General features: G+C 45.1%; 1 protein-coding gene across 8 annotated transcripts in view; it reads left to right on the top strand.

The window, feature by feature from the left end:
- RAB3GAP2 (RAB3 GTPase activating non-catalytic protein subunit 2) overlaps nucleotides 1,155–27,152 on the top strand; it is a 93,565-nt gene continuing 67,567 nt past the window's right edge. For 3 of the 8 annotated variants that reach the window (XR_002336185.1, XR_002336186.1, XM_003130506.5), the window contains exons 1-2: nucleotides 1,155–1,438; nucleotides 20,818–20,879. Coding sequence is in view for 1 of the 8 variants with exons in the window: in XM_003130506.5 (XP_003130554.2) it covers nucleotides 1,324–1,438; nucleotides 20,818–20,879 (177 nt within the window). In the remaining 7 variants the exon portion in view is untranslated. Of the gene's footprint in view, nucleotides 3,371–20,817; nucleotides 20,880–27,152 lie in introns of all 8 variants that reach the window. The other 5 variants (XM_021064324.1, XR_002336188.1, XR_002336187.1 and 2 more) reach the window with 5 other exon arrangements.

The following is a 27,152-nucleotide window of genomic DNA, read 5'->3' as shown; positions in this document are numbered from 1 at the left end:
TGGGAAAGTACTTTAATGAACATGGAAGTGCTTTGGAAAAGCATGGAGTTATTGTATTTACTTTATATACACATTCCATTTACTCCTCCAACAAATATTTATTGAGCACAGTGTTCCAGGTTCCTCGCTAGACACGGTGGATATAATGCGCAATTTAATGACATCACAGCCTTCAGCAGTTTACAATCAAGTCTGCTTCCTGATCCTGACAACCCTCCACCTCCGCTTCAGCGAAACAGAACGAAAAAGAAAAAACAAGGTAAAGTCCACTGTTCGGTTTTGTCTTTTTGCCTTTTCTAGGGCCGCTCCCACGGCATATGGAGGTTCCCAGGCTAGGGGCTGAATCGGAGCTGTAGCCGCTGGCCTACGCCAGAGCCACAGCAACGTGGGATATGACCGCGTTTGCGACGCCGGATCCTTAACCCACTGAGCAAGGCCAGGGATCCAACCTGAAACCTCATGGTTCCTAGTCGGATTCCTTAACCACTGCGCCACGACGGGAACTCTACTGATCTGTTCTTTCATAGTACTTTTTAACTCTCTTTTCCTCCTAGCACTATTACAACTTCAATTACATTGGTTACTAACTGTGTCAGCCACTAGAATTTTGAGGTCCACGGGAACAAACATTTTATTTCTTTTGTTCCCTGCTTTATACTCAGTGCCTTGCGTGGCTGACATTGAAAAGAGAGTAATGAATGTGTTGAATGCATGAATGAATGAATGTAAAAGCAAGTGGATGCCGAAAACCTAAATATAATTCAGCACAACACGCATTATATTAGGCGTACGTAGAACGATGAGAATTTATAGGCAGGGCATTTAAAGTAGCCTTGATGGGGCTGATGGCCAGAAGAAATATCTTTCAAACTCAGATACTTGCATGATACCGTCCTCAACTGGCCTGCCGCAGGCTTAACAGGGACTATCCGCTCAACCATCAGGATCCTGCCAATTGTGGCAGGTCCAGGAGACTGGTTAAATGACTCGAGGGCCGGCGTCCAATTAGATCATCTCTGGCTAAAAGCCACAAGAAAGAAGACGTTTCATCCCCCGGTGCAGCCGCAGGACTGGGACCAGAACCAGCCCCATCCTCCACGTCGACGCCGCCGTCGGTCACGTCACGCGGGCCGCCCGCGCATGCGCAGCGCTCGGACGGCGGCCCCGCGGGCGCTGACGGCTTCCGGCCTGGTGTCCCCGCCCCCGCGCGGCTCCTGCTTTCCCGGCTCCGCGGAGGCGGCGGCGGCGGCGGCGGTGGCCGCGGGGTGGCGGGGGCAGGGGTGGCGAGGCCAGCTGGATGCCCGATCGGGGGTCCCCGGAGCCATGGCCTGCTCCATCGTCCAGTTCTGCTACTTCCAGGACCTCCAGGCCGCCCGGGACTTCCTCTTCCCTCATCTGCGGGAGGAGACCCCCAGCGGCGCCTTGAAGAGGGACCCCAGTAAGTGCCCCCGCCGCCCCCGCACGCCCTGATCGCGGGGTCCAGTCTCCCCCCAACTGCGCGACTCCGGCCCCCGGCTCCTAGCTCCCCTCGCGGATCCCCTGCCCTCCTCGCCCTGGGGCCGCGTCCGCGCTGCCTGCGTCGGCGCCGTCGGCCTCGCGCCGGAACCGCCCCGCCCTCTGGCCGGACCCTGCGTCTCGCCTCCTCTGGTCCCGGCCGAGCGCTCTCCCCACCCCCGCTCTCCCGCGTGTCTCCTCCGCCTCGCGTGGCTCCAGCCCCGGCGCCCAGCTCCGAGGTCGCGTCTTCCTCCCGGTTCCTCGCCAGCTGTCAGCGCTCTGGCCTGGCTTTGCCTCACCCTCCGCGCTCGTCCTTGCCTGGGACCGTGGCCTTCCGCTGCCGCCCTTTCCCAAAGTGTTTACCATCGCCCGCACTCTGCCTTCTTCCGTCAGCTTTCCTCCGGTTCAGATTTAGAGAACGAGTGATTGACAGGTGAGGGACTCCTAAGGTGATGCGTAGGCGTCTCCTACGTAAGGACACGGACCTGTCAGGAGGTGGGAACCCACATCGGGCCTGAAATTACAGTAGCGTGGCCATGAGACGTTAATAATTTGCTTTCTTGAGATGAGAAGCTTTCCAACCTGTTATTATCATCAAACAGTGCGACTTGCCCACGTAGTATAAAAGCGCAAGTCTGGTTTATTAGCGGCTGCGTGGTTCTAAAGAACTTCGTACATTTCTGCTGTTGAAAAGGGTGTGTGTTTTCTGTTTGATTTCTTTGTATTTCCATTCACGTGGCTTTGTAGTAAAAGCCATTTGTCCGAAGCACATTTGGCTTTGTAGTAGAGTGCTGTTACTTTGTGCTCTACTGGAAGGGTGATAAAAGTTCCACTACATAAGCTCCTTTCCTTTTTTAAATTTAGAAGGCATCAAATCAGACCTGTTTAGGAGTATTTCCTGTGTGCCAGTCAGCAGTGCTGCAAATCAAATAAGGTTGATAGACTCTGTTGTCTCGGCCCTTATGGTTGACGGAGACAAGTGCGTGAGCTTGTACAGTACAGTGTGATTGAGATGCACAGATGGCACTAGGGATACTTTAAGTGGTGGTACTTAAGCCTCCCTAGAAGCCATTGAAGTAGGAATTAGATGAACAGGGAGAAGCAGCGGCGTTTGCTGAGCAAAGGAAGGAAGGCCTGAAATGGCATGATATTTAGAGAGCTCAGGCAGGCGGAATGACTGAGAAAGAGGATGCCAGGAAAAGAGAGGGGAGGGAAGATGAGCTGTAAAGGTAGCAAGGAGCTTGATCATGGGAAGCCTTGCAGGAGTGGGATGCTTCCGAAAGACGTTGAGCAGGTCAGATTTGTGCTTAATCAGCACAGTTGAATCACCCTGTCAAGTGCTTTGGCAGCTGTGTGGAGGAGAGATAAGAAACAGGGAAATTGGTTGGGAGGTGATTCCAATAATCCATGTAAAAGTCAGGTGGGCGGGCGTAAACTAAAATAGCTTCAGCGGAGCTTGAGAGCAGGAGCCAGCTTAGAGAGATGCTGGGAGGGAGAATCTGCAGGACCTACCAGAGATCTGGGGCTGGTGAGTGAGAGCACTTGAGGATGCCTTTGGCTTGGGCAAGGGTTGAGAATGAAGGAGGTAGGTTTTGGATGTTTTGCATCTTAAACGTCTGCAGTTTGTGCAATTGTGAATGTATGCAGTGAGTCCAATTAAAAAGATCCAAAACTTAATAATGATTCCGGGGAAAGAGGTGTTCATTTGGGAGTTACCAGCAAAATAGTATCGGTCAGCCTCAAGGGTTATGTATGCAACCCTTGAAATGAATTTGGGACCCAACATGTGGCCTTAGAGGAGCATCGAAGTTGAAGCGTCAAAGAGTGGTTGATGGAAGAGGACTGAGGAAGAGCAACAGAAAGAAAGGAAAAGCAGGTGAGAGTAATGCCCCAGGAGTGAGAGCAAATTGGATGCGGGGAATGGCAGCACTTGCAAATGCAGCAGAAGATGGAAACAGGCTCCTTGGTTTGGGGAAGGTGGAGGCGACTGGGACGGGAGGGCTGTCCTGGCGTCAGGGAAGGTGTGGAGGCAGAGGGCGCATTTACAGGATATGCGGACTGAAAAAATGCCCATTTCAAGGAGGCAGGTTGTGAAGGATCGTGGACATAGGGCTGTAGGCAGGAGGTGTAGAGAAAAGAACACATTTTCTCTAGCCCACGGCCCCTCCCCTGGTCCAGCCACCGTCCTCTCTCACCTGGGCCGTGGCACCCTGCTCATATTACAAATCATCCTGCTTCTACTCTTGGTTTCGTTTCGTTTCTTTTCCCTTTCCTTTCCTTGACGCACCTGTAGCATATGGAAGTTCCCAGGCTAGGGGTTGAGTTGAAGCTGCAGCCGCCGGCCTACACCACAGCCACAGCCACATCGGATCTGAGTTGTGTCTTCAATCTACACCACAGCTCACGGCAATGCCGGATCCTTAACCCACTGAGCAAGGCCAGGGATCAAACCTGTATCCTCACAGAGTCAGTGCCGGGTTCTTAACCCGCTGAGCCACAGTGGGAACTCCTGTTCTTTGTTTCTTATAATCAGTTCCCAAAAGCAGTCAGAGTGAACTTTTAAAGTCAATTTAATCATAACAATTCTCTATAACCTTCTATGGCTTTCGATTGCACTTGTTTTTTTTTAAATCCGAAGTTGTCACAGGGCTTACGAGGCACTTGAGGCCCTGCTTCTTGCCACTTCTCTTCTTACACCTCATCCCCTTCTTCCCTTATTTCTCATGCTTCAAAAACACGTTTTCTGGCTCCTAAACCAGCCAAGGCCATTTGCGCCTGAGATCTTTGGCTTTGCTCTTGCCTCCTTGGCTGTTCTGTGCACAGCTCTGCATGCTCGCTGCATTGGGTCATTTATGTCTCAGCATCTCGGCCTTTTTTAACCGTCTGAGATGGTCACCCCGCCCCCTCGATCTCATTTGTGGCACACCGTCATTTCATCTTGTTTATTTTCATCACCAAGCCTACACTGTCCAGCACACAGCTAGCTGTCGAAATGTGCTAGTTGAAGAACTGATGCTGAAGAACTGAATTTTTAATTTTACTTAACTGTAATTTAAGTTTAAATAGTCACATGTGGCTAGTGGCTACCCTATTGTATGACACAGTAGTAGATGCTGAAATTTAGACACATGCAGATGAAATACTTGTCCAAGGTCAGACAGGGAAGAGGCGCCTTAGACTATGACCTTGGACCAGGCAGTTGGGAATATAATCTAGACATCTAGATTCATGGGTTTGCAAATAGGATTTAATTTATTACGCTTTTAAATAAAATTCTTAGGTGTGTGAATGTTGGTGTTGACCGTGGCTACCAGCAGATCAAGTAGAAGAGCCTCCTAAGCAGTGAGCCTCTTCTTGCCAAATCTGTATTTTACAGTTAAAATGGTTCTTTCATTTCGAAATGAAAATTAGGAAAATCGCTTATCCTATTACAGGTAGTTTACATGGCATTCTTGGAATGTCTTGAGCTGTGGATTTCAGTGATCTCTGGGCCGTCTTTTACAAAACAGCAGGTTTTGTACGGAGCGCTTCATTAAGAAAACCTGCACCTAAACTTTTGTGAGGGTGAAAATGTTCAGAGTAAAAGCGAAATGATGATGGTGTTTGGCTTTGCATTTTCCTTCGCTTTGTTGATCAGTGTTATAGATGATTGCTTCATCGGGAAGAAGAAATCATGATATTTCATTGTATTTAGCTTACATAGTTTTCTTATCCCAGCTCCTCCCTAGAGGATATGCAGAACAAAAACAAAAATAAGAAAGAAACCTCAGTTACTTGTCATGCTTTGTCCCAGGCAAGTGATCATCTTGAAGACTTGGTTGGTTTAATAATTGTTTTCATTTTAATGTGGAGCGCTGCCGCAGACACAGTGATGCATGGGCGATGAAAACTCTGTACTGCTCTCTTTTATATTTGAATTATCAGAGAATAACAGTGTGACTTTGTTAGTTTTTATTGCCATGATGAAGTGAGATGATCTTGTTTTGCTTTAAAAGAGATCTTGGACCCTACTGTTTCCCACCGTTTACACTAGTGATAAATATCAATAATTGCTGCTCCTCAATCAAGGGTTACCTATTTTAGACATAAAATTTGGTCTCATACTTTGGAATTTTAAATAGTAGTTTGGGTCCCCTCCTAACCTAAAGTGACATAATTTCCAGTGCGCATGGATTTCTAAACTAGAGCTGATATTTATAATTAATTTAGGCAAAAAAAAAAATGTACAGAGAGGGAGAGTCTGAGTATTCGGAAGTATTGTAGGTATTATAATACTGTGGATCTCTTAATTTCCCTAACAGCAAAATAATTTTCTGTTGACATGCTGAAGAAACAGAGGAGCTTTCCTTCTTGCCTCTTTTATCAGAAAGATAGGAGATAGAGCACACAGGGAGTTGCCTTCGTGTCACCAATTCAAGTTATGTTTTACTCCAACCACTGGGAAAAGTGTGCTTTTTAGGATAACCTAAAATCATGGACTCACTTTGCGTGGTGGGATATTTCTTATAAATGGTATAAAATACCTATCTTTTTAATACCTAATGAAAATTCTTTCTCTTGTTTGTGATCATACTGGGGAGAGAGAAGTAATCTGAAAGAACATTTATAGGAATTTCAGGAAATCTATAGAGTTTGATTTTGTTAGCTGTTTAAAATTGGAAGAGGATCTTAGATAAATTTTTGTCTGTGTGGAAATTGACACCTGAGCAGTCTTTAATTCCTTTATTCCGCTCATGTCTATTGAACACTTCCTCTGTGTAAGCACAGAGTAGTCTTAAAAGGTAAATAACATAGATTCCTCTAGTCAGGGAGCTTTCAGCCAGTAAAGGAAGTCTGTATGTAAAAGGGGTGTTAGAGGAGTTCCCGTCGTGGCTCAGTGGTTAACGAATCCGACTAGGAACCATGAGGTTGTGGGTTCGATCCCTAGCCTCGCTCAGTGGGTTAAGGATCCGGCGCTGCCATGAGCTGTGGTGTAGGTCGCAGACGCGGCTCGGATCCCGCGTTGCTGTGGTTCTGTGGTCGGCTGACAGCTGCAGCTCCGATTCGAACCCTAGCCTGGGAACCTCCATATGCCGCAGGAGCGGCCCAAGAAATGGCAATGTCAGTTTCCAGATACGCCTATGTAAGTGCCTACTTTGCTACTCTACCTTCTCCCTCTTTATAAACAAAGGCTGACCTCTCACACATTCAGAGTTATTACAGGAAGTTGCTCCAAGGTGTTTAACTGCCCCCCACCCCCGCTGCAAGACATCATAAACTCTCCTATCCACCTCAACAAGGGATTTCCAAATAATTTTTGATATTTATGTTTTATGATATTGTATGTTGTTTTCTGCTTCTAGTAATTGCAAGAAGTCAGGTAAGAAAACTTTTAATATTTAGAGCCTTTGATCCCAGGAAAACTTTTTTCCTCAGTTCTTATCTCTTTTTGCAGAGAAATTTTTGGACAGATGATACAGATCTGTATTACATTAGAATAGCATTCTGTGGAGGAAATGGAATGGAAATAAGAATTCAAGGAGAAAAAAGGACTCAAAATTTTTCTTAGAGAAGATCATCCTATTTGTGGGCATTTTTTTCCTGTTAGTATTTAGAAGCCACTGAATAAATTTAAAAGGATGATATAACTTTATCTTATGTTTATAGTATATCAGAAATTACCTTTTTGTACATGGGATCCATATTACCGAAAAACTTTTCGGGTGTATATAATCAAAAAGTTTGAAGCCATTCTCCTGTAGGGCTGTCATTCCCAGCCTTTTATTTTTTTTTCCGTTGTAGCATGCATAAAAAATTGAGACATAGGCCCTGAATAGTGAAAACACTTTTGAAAAATGAAAAAGTTGGAGGATGTATACTTCCTAATTTGAAAACATATTACAAAGCTACAGTAATCAAAAAAGTGTGGTACTGGCATAAAGGCAAACAAGTAGAATAGTGGAATAGAGAGTCCAGAAATAAACCATTGTGAATAAGATCAGATGATCTTTGACAAGAGTGTCAAGACCACTCAGTGGGGAAAGGACAGTCTTTTCAGCAAATGGTGTAGGGAAAACTGCACATGCAAATACAAGGGAATGAAGCTGGACCTCTATCTTACACCACATACAAAAATTAACTCAAAATGGGTTAAAGATCTAAGTATAAGACCTAAAACTATAAAACTCTTAGAAGAAAACACAGGGGTAAAATTTCATAACATTGGACTCGGTGGTGAGTTTTTTGATTTAACACCAGAAATACAAGCAACAGAAGCAAAAAATTGACAAACTTTAAGACTTTTGTGAATCAAAAGATGCAGTCAACAGAGTGAAAAGGTAGCCTATGGAATGGGAGAGAATATTTGCAAATCATACATCTGATAAAGGATTAGTATCCTCCAGTATATAAAGAGCTCCCACAGGCCAACAACAGCAAAAAACTTCCAAGTTAAAATCGAGCAGAGGACTTGGAATAGACATTTTTATAAGATATTACAGAAAGGGTTACTAAGCATATGAAAAGATACTTAATTTCACTAGTCATGAGAAATGCAAATGAAAAACCACAGTGTCAGCAAAGATATGCGGAAACTGGAACTCTCTATGCTGTTGGTAGTATTGAAATGGCACAACTGTTGCGGAAAACAGTATGGTGATTCCTCCAAAAACAAAAACAAAAACAGAACTACTCAATGATTGAACAATCCCTCTTCAGGGTATATATCCAAAAGAATTGAAAACAGTGTCTTGAAGAGATATTTGCACACCCACAGTCATTGAGGGAGTATTCACAACAGCCAGGGGGTGAATGCAACCCAAATAAATGTCCATGGACAGATGAATGGATAAACAAAATGCGATACGTACAGATGGTGGAATTTTTAATTCAGCCATTAAAAAGAAGGCGATCCTGTCACATGGTACACGTGAATGCCCATGAAGACGTCCCGCTATGTGAAATACTACCCACTCACCAGAAGATACATGCGTGCTTGCATTGACATGAAGTATCTGAAGTAGTTCAATTCATGGAAACAGGCAGCAGAATGGTAGTTACTAGGAGCTCGGGAGAGGGACAGCAGGGGTCTTGTTTCACGAGTGCTGGTTTCAGATTTGCAAGATGGAAAGGTTCTAGAGATGGGTTTCACAACAGTGTGAATGTACTTCATGGAACTGTGCCCCTAAAATGCTCAAGATGATTTTAATGTGTTTTTTTAATATAGTAAGTATAAATATCAATTAGTATGTAATAAAGATTAAAGGTCATAAAAAAAAAAGAAAGCTGCTCATGGTGGCACTGAAGTGACCTGTGGGAGACTGCAGTAGCCCCAGTCGCTATGTGGCTGTCCTGGGAGCTGAGAGGGTCCTTGTCTGTCTCACCCGTAACCCATTTGCAGTTTACTGGGAGTCTTTGCTAGAGGCGGAGGGTGGCCATTGATGGCTTTAAGCAAAAGTATGGCTTTTCGACATTTGAGCTGCACGGCGATGTATGTGGTGGCTGTGGAAAGGGTTCGTTGGGTAGTTCAGAGTTAGAGGTTGGTGACCATTTAGGAGCCGTTCATCCAAGGCCACAGCAGGACCTTCAGGAGTGAGGACAGGACAGAGGCAGGAGTGACGCTGATGGAGTTTGAAACTTGCTTGAAACACTAGTGGCCGTCTACGAAAGGAATTTGAGCTGAGAAATAGGATGACCAGGTTAGTATTTTAGAGATATTTCTTGGTCAGCGGAGAAGAGACTGAATAGGAGTGGTGGGTTGAAGTGGAAATCGAATAACCAGTTAGGTGGCCTTTGCAGTACCTCCCCGAAGGGGAGGCAGTCTTTTCCTTAGATTGGTGTTCTTCAGATGTTATTTAATGGTCTACACAGTGACAATCCTGGGACCATAAGACAGCAAGTATTTTTGAATGACTGCTCTGCTGATCTCACTGGGAACTCTTGAGACCCCAAAGGAACTTTGCTCATGAGAAGGAATCCTTGAAACTCTTAGGTGTCTGCCATGCCGTATCCCTCCTTTGAAAAGAAGGCCAGAAACTGTCCCTTGAACACAGATCACTTTCCTTTGTCATGTGAGCCTAATTCTCACATAGAAATTCCTTAGAAGAGAGAACCTCAGCTCTAGAGAGAGAGAGCGAGAGAGAGAGTGAGAGAATCACCCATTAACACATTGCTGCCCCCCTTTTAAAAACTACGTAAGATCAGATATAAAGGCTACCTTCTGGCTACTCATATCCCACCTGCTAGATGTTAAAACTTTAGTTTTATCCTGTCTAGTATGGTAGCCACTAGCCACATGTGGCTATTTAAATTTAAGTATAAATTAAGTAAAAATAAAAACTGAGTTCCTCATTCACACTAGTTACATTTCAATGGCCCATGTACCTACCTCCGGGCTACCTAATTGAACAGCACAGATACAGAAGGCTGAAATCATTACAGAAAGTTCTGTTATAAAGTGCTATCTTCATGAGAATCTTCCAGACTTTTCTTCTTAGGCAGCAAACACACATGCTGCTTGGGTGTTTTGTTTATCTATTTAAAGTTTTATCTTATGGCCTTGTTTTTGTAAAATGTATGTTCTGGACCTTCTTGATTTTATTTTGTTTTTTTTTTTAGGGCCGCACCCATGGCATATGGAGGTTCCCAGGCTAGGGGTTGAATTGGAGCTGTGGTCACTGGCCTACACCACAGCAACGACAGATCCGAGTCGCGTCTTCGACCTACACCACGGCAACACCGGATCCTTAACCCACTGAGCAAGGCCAGGGATTGAACCCGCAACCTCATGGTTCCTAGTCAGATTTGTTTCCGCTGCACCACAACGGGAACTCCCAGACCTTCTTTAATTGTTTAATGTCAGCATCTTTTCAAGTCTGTACGGACAACTCTATAGCGTTTTCTCTGATGTCCACAGTATCCAGTGAAGACTCTGCCAGGTTTTAGTTAACCATTCCTCCACCAGTGAACATTTAGATTATTTACAAGATTTTTGCTGTAAGAGAATGCTCCCGTAGGCATCCTTATACATGCTTTACATATGATGCTAATATTCCTGTATGTAAATTTCTGGGATTGGAATTGCTGGATAATAGAAATGCATGTTTTTTAATGGTTGATCACAGTTGCCCATTCTTGTTTCTCTAAAAATTGGCTGGATGCATTTCTGTCCATGAAACACTGAAGTGCCCATTTACACACATACTTGTCATCCCCCTCTGTTATCAGTTTCTTTGGTTTTTGCTCTTCTGATAAATAGAAAATGATTCTTGTGTGATGCTAAGATTACTATCAGACTTTATCTGTATTTTTTTTAAAAAATGCAGCAACCAATCACAAGATGAAGCTGGTCTTGCAAGCATTTAGCCTAACTATAAGGAAAGTTTTCTCACGGGACAGTAATTGAATATTAACTGAGGAAGACACTGAATTGGCTTTATGCAGAAATTAGCTGTAGGGAGCAGTATTTACATACTCCACCCTCGTTTACTTTCCTTACATTGTTTTCTGCTGCTCTGGATAGAATAAGTCAATACCACAGTTATGAATTGTAGGAAACAATTATAAAAGATAATAAGTTCTGTCTAATACACCAAATATAGCACTGCTCTTAATGATTCCCTTTGACAAGTTAAATGAGTAGAAAGAATAGGATATACTCAGGTTCTTCAAGTTTATAGACTTGTTAAGATGAGTCTAAAGATTTCTCAGGTTTGGGAGCAAAGGAAACATGTTTATTTTTATAAATGTTTTAGGAGAGGAGGATGCACTCTGTTTCTGCTAAAAGATATTTTCAGTTCTGTCATTTGTGCACTGACTATCAGAACATTCTTTCTATGTGATATGGGAGGCCACTTATTTGACAACAGGAGTCATTAGAATTCTAGAACTGGAAGAGACTTTATAGCTCTAGTCTGATTCGATCATGGTGTTTGGAATTAGAAATGAACTCTTGCTTTTTGAAGATGGAGTAGCCTCCTCCTCATTTAGATTGCTGCATATCTTTAGGCGCTGAAAGGAAGATGCTAATACGAAATTTATATTCCCATCTTCTATTTCCCTAGAAATAGAAAAAGATTAATAATTGAGTCATAGGAAATTAAGAAGAAGCTTCTCTATTCTTTAGGCATTTTTTGCTTTGTATTGCTGTGTGATGCTTTCTGTGTCTTGGCCAAGAAGAGTCAACTAAAATTTGTTCCACCGCCTGATTTATTTACAGATCATAGATTCTAGAGGTTTATGTTCTTTATAGAAATAAGTATATTGTCTCTGATTTTTTTCTTGTCTTAGAAGAATGGAAATGAATTTGCTTCAGTGCTAATAAGATTTTTTGTTAGACCATGGAGATTAAATTAAGTTTTCTTTTTTTCTAGCATTTAATGATTTCAGTTTCTCATTCAGTTTTTGATCTTGACATGCTCATATTGGAAAAAGCAAATACTGTCAAATTAATTGCACACTTTTAGAATTCAGTTCCCTTTCTAGCTTCAGGTTCTTGTTAAATCAAAACCAACACTTGGTTTATGAGGACAGACTGTTTAGAAGCAAATCAAAATAATGTATATTTTGAAGTAAATAGAGCTATGGAAAGCCGAAGTTGAATTTCTTATTTAAGCTTTTATTGGTAGAGAAATTCATTCATTGGAAATATCCCTAAAAAGGTCACCTAAATTTTTTTTGAAGATAGGATTACAGTGTTTTCTCTATAGTTTGAAGGTTTCAATGACTGTATCATTTATCAAGTGTGGAGCTGAACAGTTTTTTTTATACTAGTATGATCTAATCTCTCAGGAAAAAAATTCTCTCCAGCAGGAGTTGTGGTTACATTTTATATTTTAAAGTCAGTGGTTTTATTCATTCAGGCAAAAACATTTAACTTGGTAAGGATAAGACCAAGGGTTTATATTTATGTGGCCAATCATTCTGGGCACTTGAAAATAGTCTTCCTGGGTGATGGTTTTAAGGATCCTGGTCCCAGGAGAGTCACCGTGTAGACCATTAAGGAAAGCCTTTGAATGCTTCTCTAAATTCAAAGAAGTTAAGAATTGAAAAGTCAAGGTATTAATCAATGAGGAGGCAGTTGGTTTTTTTGTTACCATGACTTGCAACTTACTCTTGCTCTTTTTTGTTTCTTTCTGTACATATTGGTTGGTTGGAGATGGGCTTTGTTTCTGTGGAGAGCAAGTATAAGGCAAGGGGAGGTACGAAATAAGAGGGAAGGGTAATGTCAGCAAATGAGGTAAGCTAACAAAATAATCTAAGCTGGCGAACTTCTTGAATGACGTGAATTGAATCCTCAATGCCATCCTTGATTTTTTTGTGAATTTTAAGGGAAAATGGCTAAAAATGTGAAAAGAGTAGACTAAAGGAAGCTCACCCCTCAGGAAAGGTTTGCTGCTCCCCCCCAAATTAAAATTCAGAACTAAACAGAAATGTCTCGTACTTGGAAATGCCATTTTTTTTTTCCAGTAGGTTGTGCAGGAAATGAGGTGGGAAATCCCAATTAAAACATGAGCCTTTGGAAAACAAAACAAAACAAGCCTTTGAACTACCTTGCCTATAGTTCCTGCGGTCCCGATGTAAAATTGTTGTAAAATAACTGCTTTAGGAGCAGCATCTGGCAGATGAGTCATAGCACTAAAGTAACAAGACTAAGGAAGCCTTCTCAGGATCTGTTCCTAGCTGTCTCCTATAGGTGATAAATTTGCTATCTTTAGCTGATTTTAGTATAACCTACTTTATTCACTATTGGGAAAAGGAATATTTGCATAATAGTGCACAGACACAATTCAAGAGTGGTATGGATATTCTTATTCTTTCTTTTTTTTTGCCTTCAAAATGATGTGTTTATTTGGGAACTCAGTGTCCTTTGTAATTATTTTTAAAGTTACGATACATGTGTTGTTTTGAAATGTTGAAATATACATTTTGTGTGTGTATGGAATATAAAGATCCATGAATCCGGAGTTCCCGTCGTGACGCAGTGGTTAACGAATCCGACTAGGAACCATGAGGTTGCGGGTTCGGTCCCTGCCCTTGCTTAGTGGGTTAACGATCTGGCGTTGCCGTGAGCTGTGGTGTAGGTTGCAGACACGGCTCGGATCCCGCGTTGCTGTGACTCTGGCGTAGACTAGTGGCTACAGCTCCGATTTGACCCCTAGCCTGGGAACCTCCATATGCCGAGGGAGCAGCCCAAGAAATAGCAAAAAGACAAAAAAAAAAAAATAATAATAATAATAATTTAAAAAAAAAAAAAAAGATCCATGAATCCACATCAGGCCAGATATTTTGAACTACATTTCTAGAGGATCTTTTTTTACATAATCAAGTTCTGCCACTTAGACTTGAATTAGAACAATAATACTCTGTTTTTCCTATTCTTATGCAAAACTAAAGCTAAGAATTGCTTTTTAATTATTTCTTTTTACTAGTTAAAATGGAATGGAATAGAGAATTATAAAATGTATATATTTAAAATTTAACATAGAAAGCTTATGCTAAAGAGATGGTTTTGATCTGGTGTATAGTCTGTATATCAAGTTCATAAAGTTTAATTTTGAATATTTGTGGAAAGGCAAAAGGTTTAGAATCAGTAACTCATTTGTTCACTGTATTTAATAATGTTAAACTAAATCTTGCTGCTCTTATAGGGCTACATGGGGAAGAGTTTGGGTAAGAAAGTCATTTTCAAAGACCTTATATCCTAAAGGGATATACATATTTATTAAGTATTCATGGTGTTCTCGAAGGTACTTATATATGTGTGTGTAAGAGTTGACACACGCACAGCATACGTGGTCCGTGCCCTCCAAGGCTTAGTGGTTCATGGTGTTGACAAGGTGTGCCTTTGTGATAAGCAAGGTAACAATGCAATGAGTGACCCAGGGCAGTTTCTAATTAAGTTCTGAAAGAAAAATATAACCAAATGCTCTGGTTTCACAAGAGGGAAAGGTCCCTGGTGGACACAAGAAAACTCCGTAAGGAATTTGAGTCCCCAAGGTGCGGTTGGATTTGGAGCAGATGGGGGGGGTGGTGCGCATTCTCCTTGACAAAGATGGGGTGGGTGGAAGCCAAGGGTAAGGAGGAGGACTGAGGATGCTGTGTGTGGAGGGTGATCCTTGAACAGCATGAAGGGTGTGTGTGCCAAGCACTGTCCCTAGTGCTTTACAGGTGTCACCAACAACAGTGCGAGGTCCATTCAGTTATTAACTCCATTCTGCTAAAGAGGACGCTGCGGTGCAAGAGATGAGCTGAATCGCTCAAGGTCATAGCACTCTTCAGGGCTGAAGCTGGGTATGCAGCCCAGGTTGCCTGGCCCTGGAGACATACTAGTTAGTTGTTCAGACTTTGCTGTTTGATGCCGTAGTCGCGGGCCGCACGTGCACAGGAGCGCCTGAAATGGGGCTGGTCCAAACCGAGATGTACACGTCAGATCTCGAAGACTTTGGATCAACAAAACAATGTAAAATAGCTCATGAACAATTTAACGGTTACATATTGAATTGAATATTTTAGGTATGTCATATTAAATAAAATATGTTATTTAAATTTCACCCATTTCTACTTTTTCAATACGGCTGCTCCTCAGTTTAAAATGGCATGGGTGGCTTGCATTATATTTTTATTGGCTGCAGCTACTGAAGACTGTCCACCAGAGCGTGAAGAGTCTAATTTGAGCGAAAGAATAGGAACAAGGAGGAGGGAGGGCAGACGAAGGAAAAAGGAAATTGAGGATCAGATTGGGGGAGCATTGACGTTTATCCTTGAAGCTGGCGTTGCCCAGTGCGTGATCTGGGGACAATTTGCCTCACATTTTCAGGGTAGGGCCAACCCTGAAACTTTAGCCATCCCTAATTCATTGTTTTAATCTCTTTCTTGCAGAGATTTTAAGGCTGCCTAGACAGGAGAATCTGCAAAAGAGAGCGTAACTCTGCTTTTATAAAGGCAGTGAATGTGGATACCACTTGCTTAATTTTCCAGTGTTGTTGAACTGGACTTGAGCAAAATAAAGGATACAGTTCACGACAGTGTCTAAATTTGGAGAATGGCTTCTGGAGATGGAATATTTGCTACTTATGTATTTAATAAATGGGGGGAAAATGCTTAAAATTACTGTACAATTTATAGCCTAGCCTTTGACCCAAACGAATGCCACTTGGCTCGTTGGGCGAGCTGGTTAAAGGCCAGTGGCTCTGTGATTGGATGATTTGGGCGGCAGCTTTGGAATTTTTACAGTGGACCCTGACCACCCTAAAGAAGTTGCCTGCCCTGGTGTCCATACGCTCTGTACATTTTGTTAAACCGACTTGCCTCTTAGGGTACATCAGAGGTTGTTGGTACTTTCAAATTACCCTGGCGTATGGGAGATTTTGATCTGTTTATTCTGAGAGAGAATCCTAATTTGATAATAAAAAGTAAATTAGTCTCATTTCTTCATGAGTATGTCAAATTTATTTATCTTCAGGTTTTACAGTGAATGCTGCACATTGACATTAAATGGTTCTCAGTTCTCAAATGTAAACCCTTTGGCTATCCACACAGCTGTGATCAACAAGCAATTAAAATGCACCGATAGGAGTTCCCTTCGTGGCTCAGTGGTTGACGAATCCGATTAGGAACTATGAGGTGGCGGGTTCGATCCCTGGCCTCTCTCAGTGGGTTAAGGATCTGGCGTTGCCGTGAGCTGTGGTGTAGGTCGCAGACGTGGCTTGGATCCCAAGTTGCTGTGGCTGTGGTGTAGGCCGGTGGCTGTAGCTCCGATTCGACCCCTAGCCTGGGAACCTCCATATGCTGCAGGATCGGCCCTAGAAAGGGCAAAAAGACAAAAAAATGAGAAAATAAAATGCACCGATACTGATACGGATTGAAGACATCCATCTCTCATAGAAGGAAAGACTGCCTGAATACAATTCTGTACACGAACACCAAGTTCATCAGACACTCAGCAGCTGTTTTTTCAATATAGACAATTTTTTCCTTAAAGAATGTGCTTGGCCTGTTTACAGTTTGAGGGCAGAAGAACTCATCTTAGGGAAGTGCTGAGATTCTGGCCCTTTTTAACAGCTGACCAAAGCTGTCAAACAGCAGCCTGCAAAACAGCATCAAATGATTTTCAACAAAAGTCAGGAGGCTGCAGAATTTGCATCAGTGGCGCTGAGTGGTCACAGCCACCAAGGGCACTGCCTAGTTTGCAGATATTTCCCTTTTTTTTCCCCCCCTTTATTTTAATGTTTCCCGTTTTTAAGTTGACTAGAACGTGGAGTGCATGTCATTGCAGTTTTATAAATAGACTTAGGATTCGAGACCAACCTTCAAAGACCCCTTTAACCTGTCTGAGTAGCGGTTCTGCTTCCCTGTCCGTTAACCTCTGCACACTGACCTCTCTGGGAAGTGTATTCCTGTGATCCTGAGAGGTGCCTGCCTAAATTCGCTTTCCCTCTTGTTAGTTGAACCCCCCAGTCAGAGGCATCGAGGCGTGGGCAAACGTCAGGAACACAGCTGTTTTGTAAGGAGCAAATATTTCCGAAGGTCTGTCTCTGCCTGGAGTATTTTGAATTGTGCCATAAGGTGCTAACTGGGTCTCTGCAGGGACAGGAAATCCGAATTGCTGCTGTCTTCTGTTTGCGCCTATGCGTCATTTGTGAACTGAGTCAGGTACTTTTTATACCAACATGGATGAGACAGAACTCTTTTTTCAGAGTTGTCTTCTGTTCAGTGTTCAGCAGCAGTCATGTGCACCAACTAAGCCCTTTCAAAGCTTACTTGCTTTTGTCTCTCCAGCACTTGTCGCGCGGCCCCACACATAAAAGATGCTATTGTTTGTGGAGTGATTAGCTGACCTTGATGAAGTGCTTTAGATTCTGCATGGTCTCTCAGAAAGTGTGGTCATTTGATAAATGCTTTATTTTTAGGACAGTTTTAACATGGAAACGTGGGCTTTAGAGTGATAAGCTTCTCTAGGTACTTTGCTTTCTCTTAGGAGAGCCAGTGCGTTTTCTGAACCTGTGTAAATGGGAGGGCCTAGGTGCCATCAGCCCACAATAAGACAGAGCTGATTTTGGTTCACTGGAAACATGAGCAGAATAAACAGATTGCCTAACAGAATTAGAATTGCCAAAAACAAACTGTGGTCTTCCAGGTTTCCAGAAAAAAAGTCCAAGTCTTAATGTCAAGGGAATAGTTCCATTTTAAGACAATAGATAACTTGTTTTGGGTCTTATTGGTTGACCCCGCTGTTTCCTGATCTTATCCTTCTTCATAAGCTGTAGGAGTAAAGCATAGCCAGATACTTGCGAGCGCAGGCTTTGGAACCCCCCCAGACCTGAGTTCAACCCCCATTCCACCCCTTAATCTTCTGTGATCTTGGTCAAGTTACGTAAACTAGGTAATCTTTTCTTTTTTTCCCCCCCTGTAAAAAGGGGATGATACGCCATCCTTGTCCTTCTGATGTGGATTGATGTCTCTAAAGCACTTTCACCTATAGAAACACTGAATGCATGGTAGCTGTTGTTATGTGATTACCCCTGTCTGTGAAAGGCATCTTTTCACCTCGCTGCCTTTGAAAAGTTCCTAGCAGAGTTCCCGTTGCAGCTCAGCGGGTTAAGAACCCGACACAGAGTCCATGAGGATACAGTTTCAATCCCCGGCCTTGTTCAGTGGTTAAGGATCTGGCGTCACTGCGAGCTATGGCATAGGCTGCAGATGCGGCCTGGATCCGGCGTGAATGTGGCTGTGGTGTCACCTGGCAGTGCAGCTCCTATTCGACCCCTGGCCCAAGAGCTTCCATATGTTGTGGGTGCAGCCCTAAGAATAAAAAAGTTCCTACCTAATTTTTAAAAGACTTAGTTTAAGATGATGACTCACTGCATTTTTTTCAGCTCTCACTGCCTCGTCAGAGTTCCCATAGTAATCAGTTACATGTGTCGCGAGACATGTTTCTACAATATTTTCTTAGCCTCTTTGCTGAAAACTCCATCTTCCTGCTTGAAAAACAGTCACGGTGCTGGTGAATGACTTCAGCTTAAGCACAAAGACCTAAAGGCATAAGTTATTCGTAGGGTCAGCTGACTGAGGACAGAATGCGTTGGTGTGGGCACACAGGACCTGTGCAGATTGGCAGGCCGTTTGCACAGCATGATATGTCCTCAAGAATAAGAGAAAGAGGAAGCTCATGGCCCCAAGGGGTTTATGAGGGGTCGTTAGCAGAATATGCATTAGCCAGGAGAACCAAGGTGCAGACCTGGGCAGGTCCTCTGCAGAAGCACAAGGGTGGTGCTCTAGATGCTGCGCAGAGACAGCTGACGCCAGGCTTCCTCAAATGCTAATGATCGTTAAATGCCTAAAGGTCAGAATAAAAGCTTAATCAGCAGCCAGCTCTGCGGCTTCTAAAATAACTTAGAAAAACCTCTATCCTGCACCTACAGCCCCCTCCTCACTTGACGTCATCCTCAAGCGCACAGTAAAAGCAGGGCGGTTTCTTGAGGCGGAGCTCTTGGTCCCCGAGACCTTGAGTCCCCTGGTTCCCACCTTTACTTGAGATAAATGTCTCTGTGTCTTGTTTTATGTTAACTTTTTTCCTTAAGTTTCACAGCACCCGTTCTTCAGCCCCAACCTGCTGAGCTGGTCTCGGCAACATGTTTGTCCCTCTCCACTAGATCACAGGTTCTTTAAGGAGACAGAGTTTGGATGTTTGCATTTTCTCCGTTCCTACTACAGTGTGTGGCACATGGTATTTAACGGAACCCTTGGTAAATGGTTTAATTGATGTGTACACGGAACCCCTTCTATAAGCTGTGCAGTGTTAATCAAATGATTAGTACTGTTTTAGGACTTAATACATGCCTAGCAGCGTGCCTGGCACATTAGAAAGTAGTCATTTGGTGTTTAAGTGCCGAAGATGGGAATATTACCACAAAGCTAATTGGGCAGTGATTCCAAGGACCAGACTGTGACTTTTTAAAATCACCTGATCCATAGTTGATGTTAGCGACTTTTAAAACACTGTGGATAAGTGGAAGTCCTGTTTGCTTCCTCCCGTGGTCAGCATCCATCCTAGACGACAGCCCGTCTTCTAAGTTGATTCTTCCCCCAGAGTTTTTGTTTTGTTGTTGTTTTGTTTTCATTTTTGGTCGCCATATGGAGTCCCTGGGCCAGGGATCAGATTCGAGCTGCAGTCACAAGCTCCAACTGCAGCAACACCGGCTCCGTAACCCACTGTGCTGGGCTGGGGACTGAACCTGTGACCCCACGCTCCCGAGATGCCACCAATCCTATTGCACCACAGCGGAACTCCTTCCCTCAGAATTTTGAAGCTGAGTGGTTTAAGTTGTATTTTATTTATGTTTTATCGTGTTTGGCTAAATCCTGGTGGCTGGCATTGAGAGCTTACTGTGTGTCAGGCACAGAGGGCTTTCAGGGGCTCTCTGATCTCACGCTCCCAACCACCCCACTCGCTGTAGGTATGTCGTTCCCATGACCTTATGGTGAGGGCGCTGAAGCTTACAGAGATGGAGTAACTTGCTGCAGGTCAGAGCCGGGAAGCGCTGGGTCCAGGATGCGAACCTAGGTAATCTGGTTCTGGGGCCTAAACTTAAAATTAGGCAACTGCCTGCTCTTTTCACATTTTGGAGCAGCTTTTATTTGTTTTTTTTTTAATTTAATTTGAGGTACTACATGTCAGGTATCAAATGTTTGTCTCAGAGTAGTTCCTTTAAAAATGATAGTTTTATTCCTTCTGATATACATGTATATATTCTTTTTCTCGCTGTATCATGCTCCATCATAAGTGACTAGACATAGTTCCCAGTGCTCTACAGCAGGATCTCATTGCTTATCCATTCCAAAGGCAATAGTTTTCATCTATGAACCCCAAGCTCCCAGTCCATCCCGCTCCCTCCCCCTCCCCCTCGGCAACCACAAGTCCGTTCTCCACGTCCATGAGTTTCTTTTCTGTGGAAGGTTCATCTGTGCTGTATAATAGATTCCAGATATAAGTGATATCATATGGTATTTGTCTTTCTCTTTCTGACTTCACTTAGTGTGAGAATCTCTCGTTCCATCCATGTTGCTGCAAATTAGATGTCCAATATCTTAAGATCCAAATAACCTGCACAGTTCTACTATTACAGAGATTTGACAATTCAGATCACGTGTTTTCTGATTATTATTATCATACATGGCAAAATGGTGATGTGGTATAGTTTACCATTGTTTTCCTTCTTAATGTGAGCATTATATTTATACAATATTATCTATTAGAGGTTGGTTTTATTATGTTTAGGGGAAGTGTTTTCAAAATATTTTAAGCTCTGTGTTTCATGTAAGCACTTTTCATCTTTTTCACAATAGGTAAATCAAACTGGGAAGACGATGGTTGGGGAACGTGGGAAGAAACAGAACCCCAAGAACCTGTAAGTCTTTGTCAACGCATGCATGCTTTCAAAAAAAAAAAAAAAAACCAGTGGTGTTTTCCTTTTGTGATGGTGGTGACATTTCAGTGTTGGGTTAACATTTTAAAATGTTTGTCAAGAACAAACCTGTGCTGACTTAAGTGTACTTAAGTAGATGCCTGTTCTTAAGGATTTGATGACTTCATAGTTAAGTGGGCTAACTAAGGAAGGGTTCTTTTCCTTGTAAATTATTCTTTTAGACTCCCGCACTCATTCACTCAGCATTTATGTGTTAAGTGCCCACCGTGGTCTAGGTGCTGGGAAGATAGCATGGGCAAGGGAGACCAAGTCCCCATATGTGGTAGTGCGTGCTTACCTGTGAGTAATAGAAGATCTAACCTCAACTGGCTTAAGTAACAGGGACATCCATTAGCTCACATAAAGGAGCCAGGGTTAGTATGCACTCCCAGGTAGGCTGATGAGGCAATTCCACTATGTCATCAAGGACTCAAGTTCTTTCCTTGTGTCTGCTTTGCATGTACAGTGCTGATGTCATCCTAAACTTGCTCCTCTTGCAGGTGTGGTGGGGCGAGATGTTTCTTCATTCTTGACCAAAGGTAGAAAAAGGCCAGGGCTTTTCTCAACTCTTTTCCGTGCCTCTTATCTTCTTGTCTTGAATTGAGCCAGACACTCATTTCTGCACTCGCCACTAGCAGGTGATAATGAGACTTTTTATCAGTCAGTCGTATCATTTCCTGGAGTTGGAGGATAAAGGGTCAGCTTCTTCTGAGATCCATGGCTGCACAGGGAGGAGTTGAGACCTGAACAAAAGCGGGATTTTTTATTAAGAAAGAAGAGTGAACATGTGTACCGGCTAGGTCTTACCATCCCTGTGCTCAGCAGCTTACACTCTAATGGGGAGGGATAAAAAAAAATTTTTTTTTTGGCTGCACCTGCAGCATATGGATATTCCTGGGCTGAGGAATTGAAACCGAGCTGCAGCTGCGACCTGTACCACGCCGGGCCAGGGATCCGACCCAAGCCTCTACGGAGACAACGCCAGATCCTTACCCACTGTGCCATAGCTGCAACTCCAAAAAAAAATTTTTTTTAAAGATAGGTGAAAAGTATCAAATGGTGTCATAGGTACACAGAGAATTCGAATGGTGGTGTGGTATCTGTGATCGTGGGACTTGTGTAGATTGGGTGTCTGGGGAGGCTTTTTGGAGGATATGACCTTTCAGCTGAGGTCCAGAAACAACAAGGAGTCAACGAGGAGCAGGTCTGGTGAAGAGGGTCGCAGGCCAGGGGACAGCTCATGCGGCCGGCCCTGCGGCGGGACGGGCTGGGGTTTGAAGGAACGTACAGAAGGCCAGTGTGTGTTTGGCAGCTCTGAACCTGCTACAAGAGGCGGTTAGAGAAACCAGCAGGCCAGATGAATGGCTTTGCGAATTGCAGCTTACTCTAACTGCAATGGAAAACCGCACTGAGCAGATTTCTCACCGTTACAGTTCTTCTCGGCTGCTGTCCAGCGCAGATTAGAGTAGGGAGCAAAGTGGAAGCGAGCAGGGAGGCTGTTCCTGTGGTTTGGTGGAGCAATTACGTGGCTTGCGTTAAGCAGGTGTTGAGACATCCGTGGATTCAGGAGACCTTTGACAGATAATGAGAAGACCTTGCTGTGAATTGGTTGTGAAGGCTGGGGGGGGGAGAATCTCGGATGAACTTTTTTGGTCTGGGGCGTGGTGTGGAGCAGATCAAACATTAGAAGATGTTGACACTCCCTAAAGCTGAGTAACCAGTACCATTCTCTGTATTTTTGTCAGTCTTTGAAATTATCCATAGTAAAAAGTCCTTTTAAAAACCTCCCAGGTGTTTGGCTTGAGCTCCTGGCTGGATGCTGTGTCATTTACTGAGTTGGGGAAGACGAAAGGGTAGATCGGGGGAGAAATGAAAGAGCATCGCGTGGTGAGCGGCAGACGTGTAATGGGCTGGAGCGCTCTAGGCAAGCTGGGGAGGCGGGGGACTGGCCATCTGGGAGGACCTCAAGGGGGCCTGGGGGCAGCTCAAGGAGCTGGCTTATCTCCTCCTCTCTGCTCTGCTCCTGTGTCGACACGGAGGCCCGGCTGTACCCTGTCTCGCTTTACTCAGACTGGCTTCTGCTTACTCTGATTCAGACTCTTTCGTGGCTTTTACTTCCGTCTTCTGTTTGTGATGGTCTTAGCTTCGTTGCCCCCCTGGGGTCACCCTCAGAGCTCATCGCGAGGATGGTACCGCGTCTCTTGCTTCCCCCTCTGGTGTAGGCTGTTTGGGAGGGGGATGTGGATGACACCAGGTCACTTCACAGGACATCAGCCAGCTGTGGCGAGAATAGGGGGCAGGGGGCGAGTGTTAAAGAGGCTGGAGACCCTCTGCCTCTGTGTGGGCAAGTCTCTCGGGGCGGGGGAGGGGGGGCACGTGCACCAAGAGCTTCTCAGATAGGGAAAGCGTAGCTGGCAGCTCCTTACAGGTATGTTTAGTTTTCTAGAATCATAGAGTTAAGTCACTAGCGTGATACAAAACACTCCCAGGTAAGTTTGAGGTCTTCTGAAATCAGCCTCACAGACATTGCCCCTTAAAGTGGACCCGTGCATTTGCCATCTCAGAGGAGGTCCGGAGGGACAGTGATGATTAAATATATAAAATGGTGGGGCCAACTTAGGGTACTTAGAGGTCTGGGTCCAGAGGCCCTCCGCTTAAAGAGCCCGCTGGTACTGGTTGGTTCTTTCTGGAATGGATTTTTACTCGTGAATGATGCAGTTGGGGATTTGTGTGTGAGGCTAGTTTTCCTTCCAAATACCCACTACGGTTCCTAGATAATATTAAGGGGGGTAGTTTACTGATGTGTGTCATTGACCTGCTTTTTGGCTCGTTGAACAGCGTACCTTCCCTAAGCTCACGGCGCCTTGCGTATAACCCAGCTCAGGAGAACATCACTGCTGCGCACGCTGGGGTCGGAGAGGCAGGCAGGCCCGCTGACGGCTTCGTGAGGTTGAAGCTTACTGTCCGTGTGATCAGAAACCACACTCTGATTCCTGGCTTTGAAAGCTCACCTTGGCTGCTCTGGAATAGGTTGCCTCTCATGTCGGTAAAGGTCACGGGTTGGTGTCTTCTGCGGCCTTTCACGTTGCTGTTCACTCTCCCTGCGATTCTGGGTGACCTGGACCACGACAGCCGAGGCGGGATGTGTGGGTGTTGACAGACGTCTTTCCATCTGACCCTAAAGTGTTTCGGCTTCTCTTTATTGGCAAGAATACGCTAAATCCAGGGAAGACCTAGCCTGGCTCTTTCCGCTAGAAGCTAAAATGGGTTCCTCCTTGTTCTGAAAACACATAAGTTACAATTGCAGCATTTCTTCATTTGGACAAAACCTGAATATTAATCAGTGGCCCTCAGAATAAAGTAGCTTGTTGTGATTTTTGTCATGATGGATTTGCTCAAACCTTGGGCTTGTCGGATGCAGCGAGTGGAATAGTCCTGTTAGACCTCGTTGACCGCCCTTTGGGGTCTACCAGTCCTTCCTAACTGTTTAAACCCTTTACCCTGTCATGGCCTCGTGCACATGGTGAGGGAGAAAGCGCTTGGATGACAGAGCGGCCGGGACAGTGATGTTTAGAAGTTATTCCCGTATTAAAGGCATCCTGCTGTGTTTGAGAGCGTCTTTGCATTTGGATCCTGTCCTCAAAACAAGACGACATCTTTGCCAGGGGGGTCCACTTGGTGGGTGAGAGCGAATATGGCACTGTGACCAGGGGGAGAGGCTGTGACCTCTGCCGTGCACCGCAGCATCCCTCACAACTCTCTGGGTGTGGCATCGTTAGGAAGTTTTGCTGTGAAAAACATTTTATAGCAGGACTGTTAGAAACTGCACTTGGCTGCGCCAAGAGACTTGGGTGGTATCTTCACTGTCAGTGATTATGAGCAACTGAAGGCGTAGCCGGCTCCGGAGGTGGAGCGGGGTCAGGGCCAATCTTGGCAGATGCGCGAAACCCAAAAGTGCGCGCTCTAGTCAAGGTCACAGGTGAGGCCATCTGGTCGGGATGGAGAGGGAACTTCCCGTCTCTAGTTACGGACAGACAGCAGACGCACACTCGGCCTTCCCTGCAGGTCTCCCTGGCAGGTCTCGTCGACATCAGACAGAGCAGGACAGGAAGAAGTGGGATGTTGAGAAGTCAGTTTGTGGTTGTGTCCAGTGCTGTTACTGTCAGAACAGAGACAGGCGTCTCCACTGATTGCCATTGGGCGGTGGCTACTGTGACCAGCAGGGGTGAATGAGCTTTCATTCCTGGCTAGTCTGGCATTAGAGATCCATGTGTGCTGGTTGTTGGGGGGCTGCAGTTCCCGTCGTGGCTCAGTGGGTAATGAACCTGACTAGGAACCATGAGGATGCAGGTTCGATCCCTGTCCTCACTCAGTGGGTTAAGGCTCCGGCGTTGCTGTGAGCTGTGGTGTAGGTTGTAGATGCAGCTCGGATCCCGTGTTGCTGTGTCTGTGGTGTAGACTGGAGGCTACAGCTCCGATTTGACTCCTAGCCTGGGAACCTCCATATGCCGCACTAAAAAAGACAAAAAAAAATAAAAATAAAGAGTGAAGAGCAGCAGCTCCTGCCTCCGACGCTGACCTGCAGGCTGACTGGTGGCTTCTGAGTCCAGCAAAAACTCTAATGACCGCCTGGGGCTTTTCGGCTCTCAGCGCTTTGAGAGGAGGCTCAGATTTTTAGGACAGAAGAGGGTCAAGGGTGCCTGTCGTCAGAGCTATGGTCCCAGGGTGTGGACGAGGCGTCTCTAAGGGCGAGAGGGCCTCTTTGGCCTCTGTTCTGGGTTGTCAGCTGCAGCAAGGGCCTCGCAAAGAAAGCATGTTCCAGTTGCTGTTGTCGGCTGCAGCCACCAGCCACGTCCAGGAACACGTGCGTGTGTGGCGCTGCTGGGCCCTGGCACTTTCAGGGTGGCTTCTGTCGCAGAGAAGGACAGGTGTCTTTCTCCTGGAGAGAGTTGACCTCTGTGTCCCCTGCCAGCTGCTGTGGCTGTGGAACACCCCCACCTGGGGGCCGGAACAACACGCAGGTCTTTTCTCACAGTCCCGGTCGCTGGAGCCCAAGCTCAGAGGCCGTCACAGTGGTTTCCCCGGGGACTCCTCGCCTGGCCTGCGGTGGCTGCCGCCCTGCTGTCATCACCTGGCCTTCCCGCTGTGCTTAAAGGGCAGGAAGCTCTGGGATGATGAGGGCAGTGCCCCGTGGCCTCCTTTAACCCTCACGGCCTCCTTACACGCCCCACCCCCACATCGGGTCACATCGCGGGTTAGGGCTTCATCACATGGATTTTGGAGGGGGTGCAGCTGAGTCCATGTAACAACGCCCAGGTCAGGCACAACATTCTTCCTGCCCATGAGTCAACAGCATGAGAGGATCCAAAGGCAGGCAGAGGGGCTTTCAGAGTAAAGCAAAGGCAGAATCAAGGTCTTCTTCTCTACTGACCCTTTTTTTTTTTGGTCTTTTTGCAATTTCTTGGGCCGCTCCCGCGGCATATGGAGGTTCCCAGGCTAGGGGTCGAATCGGAGCTGTAGCTGCTGGCCTACACCAGGGCCACAGCAACGTGGGATCCAAGCCACGTCTGCGACCTACACCACAGCTCACGGCAACACCAGATCCTTAACTCACTGAGCAAGGCCAGGGATTGAACCCGCAACCTCATGGTTCCTAGTCGGCTTCGTTAACCACTGAGCCATGGTGGGAACTCCCCTCTCTACTGACTCTTCAGCTGCCCTCGTGACAGGTAGTAACCTGGCTGGGGGAAATGGGAAAAGACGTCGTACAGCAGGTACCAGTTAGTCATCTTGTAACAAATAGTAAGTGTGTTGGGGGCAGGAGCACACCTGTGGCTTACAGCAGGTCCTTAACCCACTGCCCCACAAGGGAACGCCAGTGAGGAGTATTTTTTACAGCGTTGCAAGGGCTTCTTGGTGGGATTATACTTTTTTTGCTTTGGGAAAGAAGTGGTATTTTGCTCAGCTTCCTGCTGTAATGGACATCGAGGCAGTGTGAGAAGCTTGATAGAACTGGCAAAGCAGATTTCATGAGCTTTTCATCATCGGTTTATCAAGGACCAGAGGGTGGGAGGATAGAGTCAAGGATTTGCTTGGCAGCGGTTTCTAGAACAGGAAGCACAGAAGGTCCTGGGTTAAGGTCCTCACTGCAGGTGGGCAGTGTAGAAAATTGCCCTTCCAAAGACGCTTGAGGAATGTGTTCCATCTGTTTTGCAG

Source organism: Sus scrofa, chromosome 10 (genome assembly GCF_000003025.6).
Source record: "Sus scrofa isolate TJ Tabasco breed Duroc chromosome 10, Sscrofa11.1, whole genome shotgun sequence".
NCBI lineage: Eukaryota > Metazoa > Chordata > Mammalia > Artiodactyla > Suidae > Sus > Sus scrofa.
Note: the sequence above shows the minus strand (reverse complement) of the source record. Positions and strands in the feature narration are given on the sequence as shown.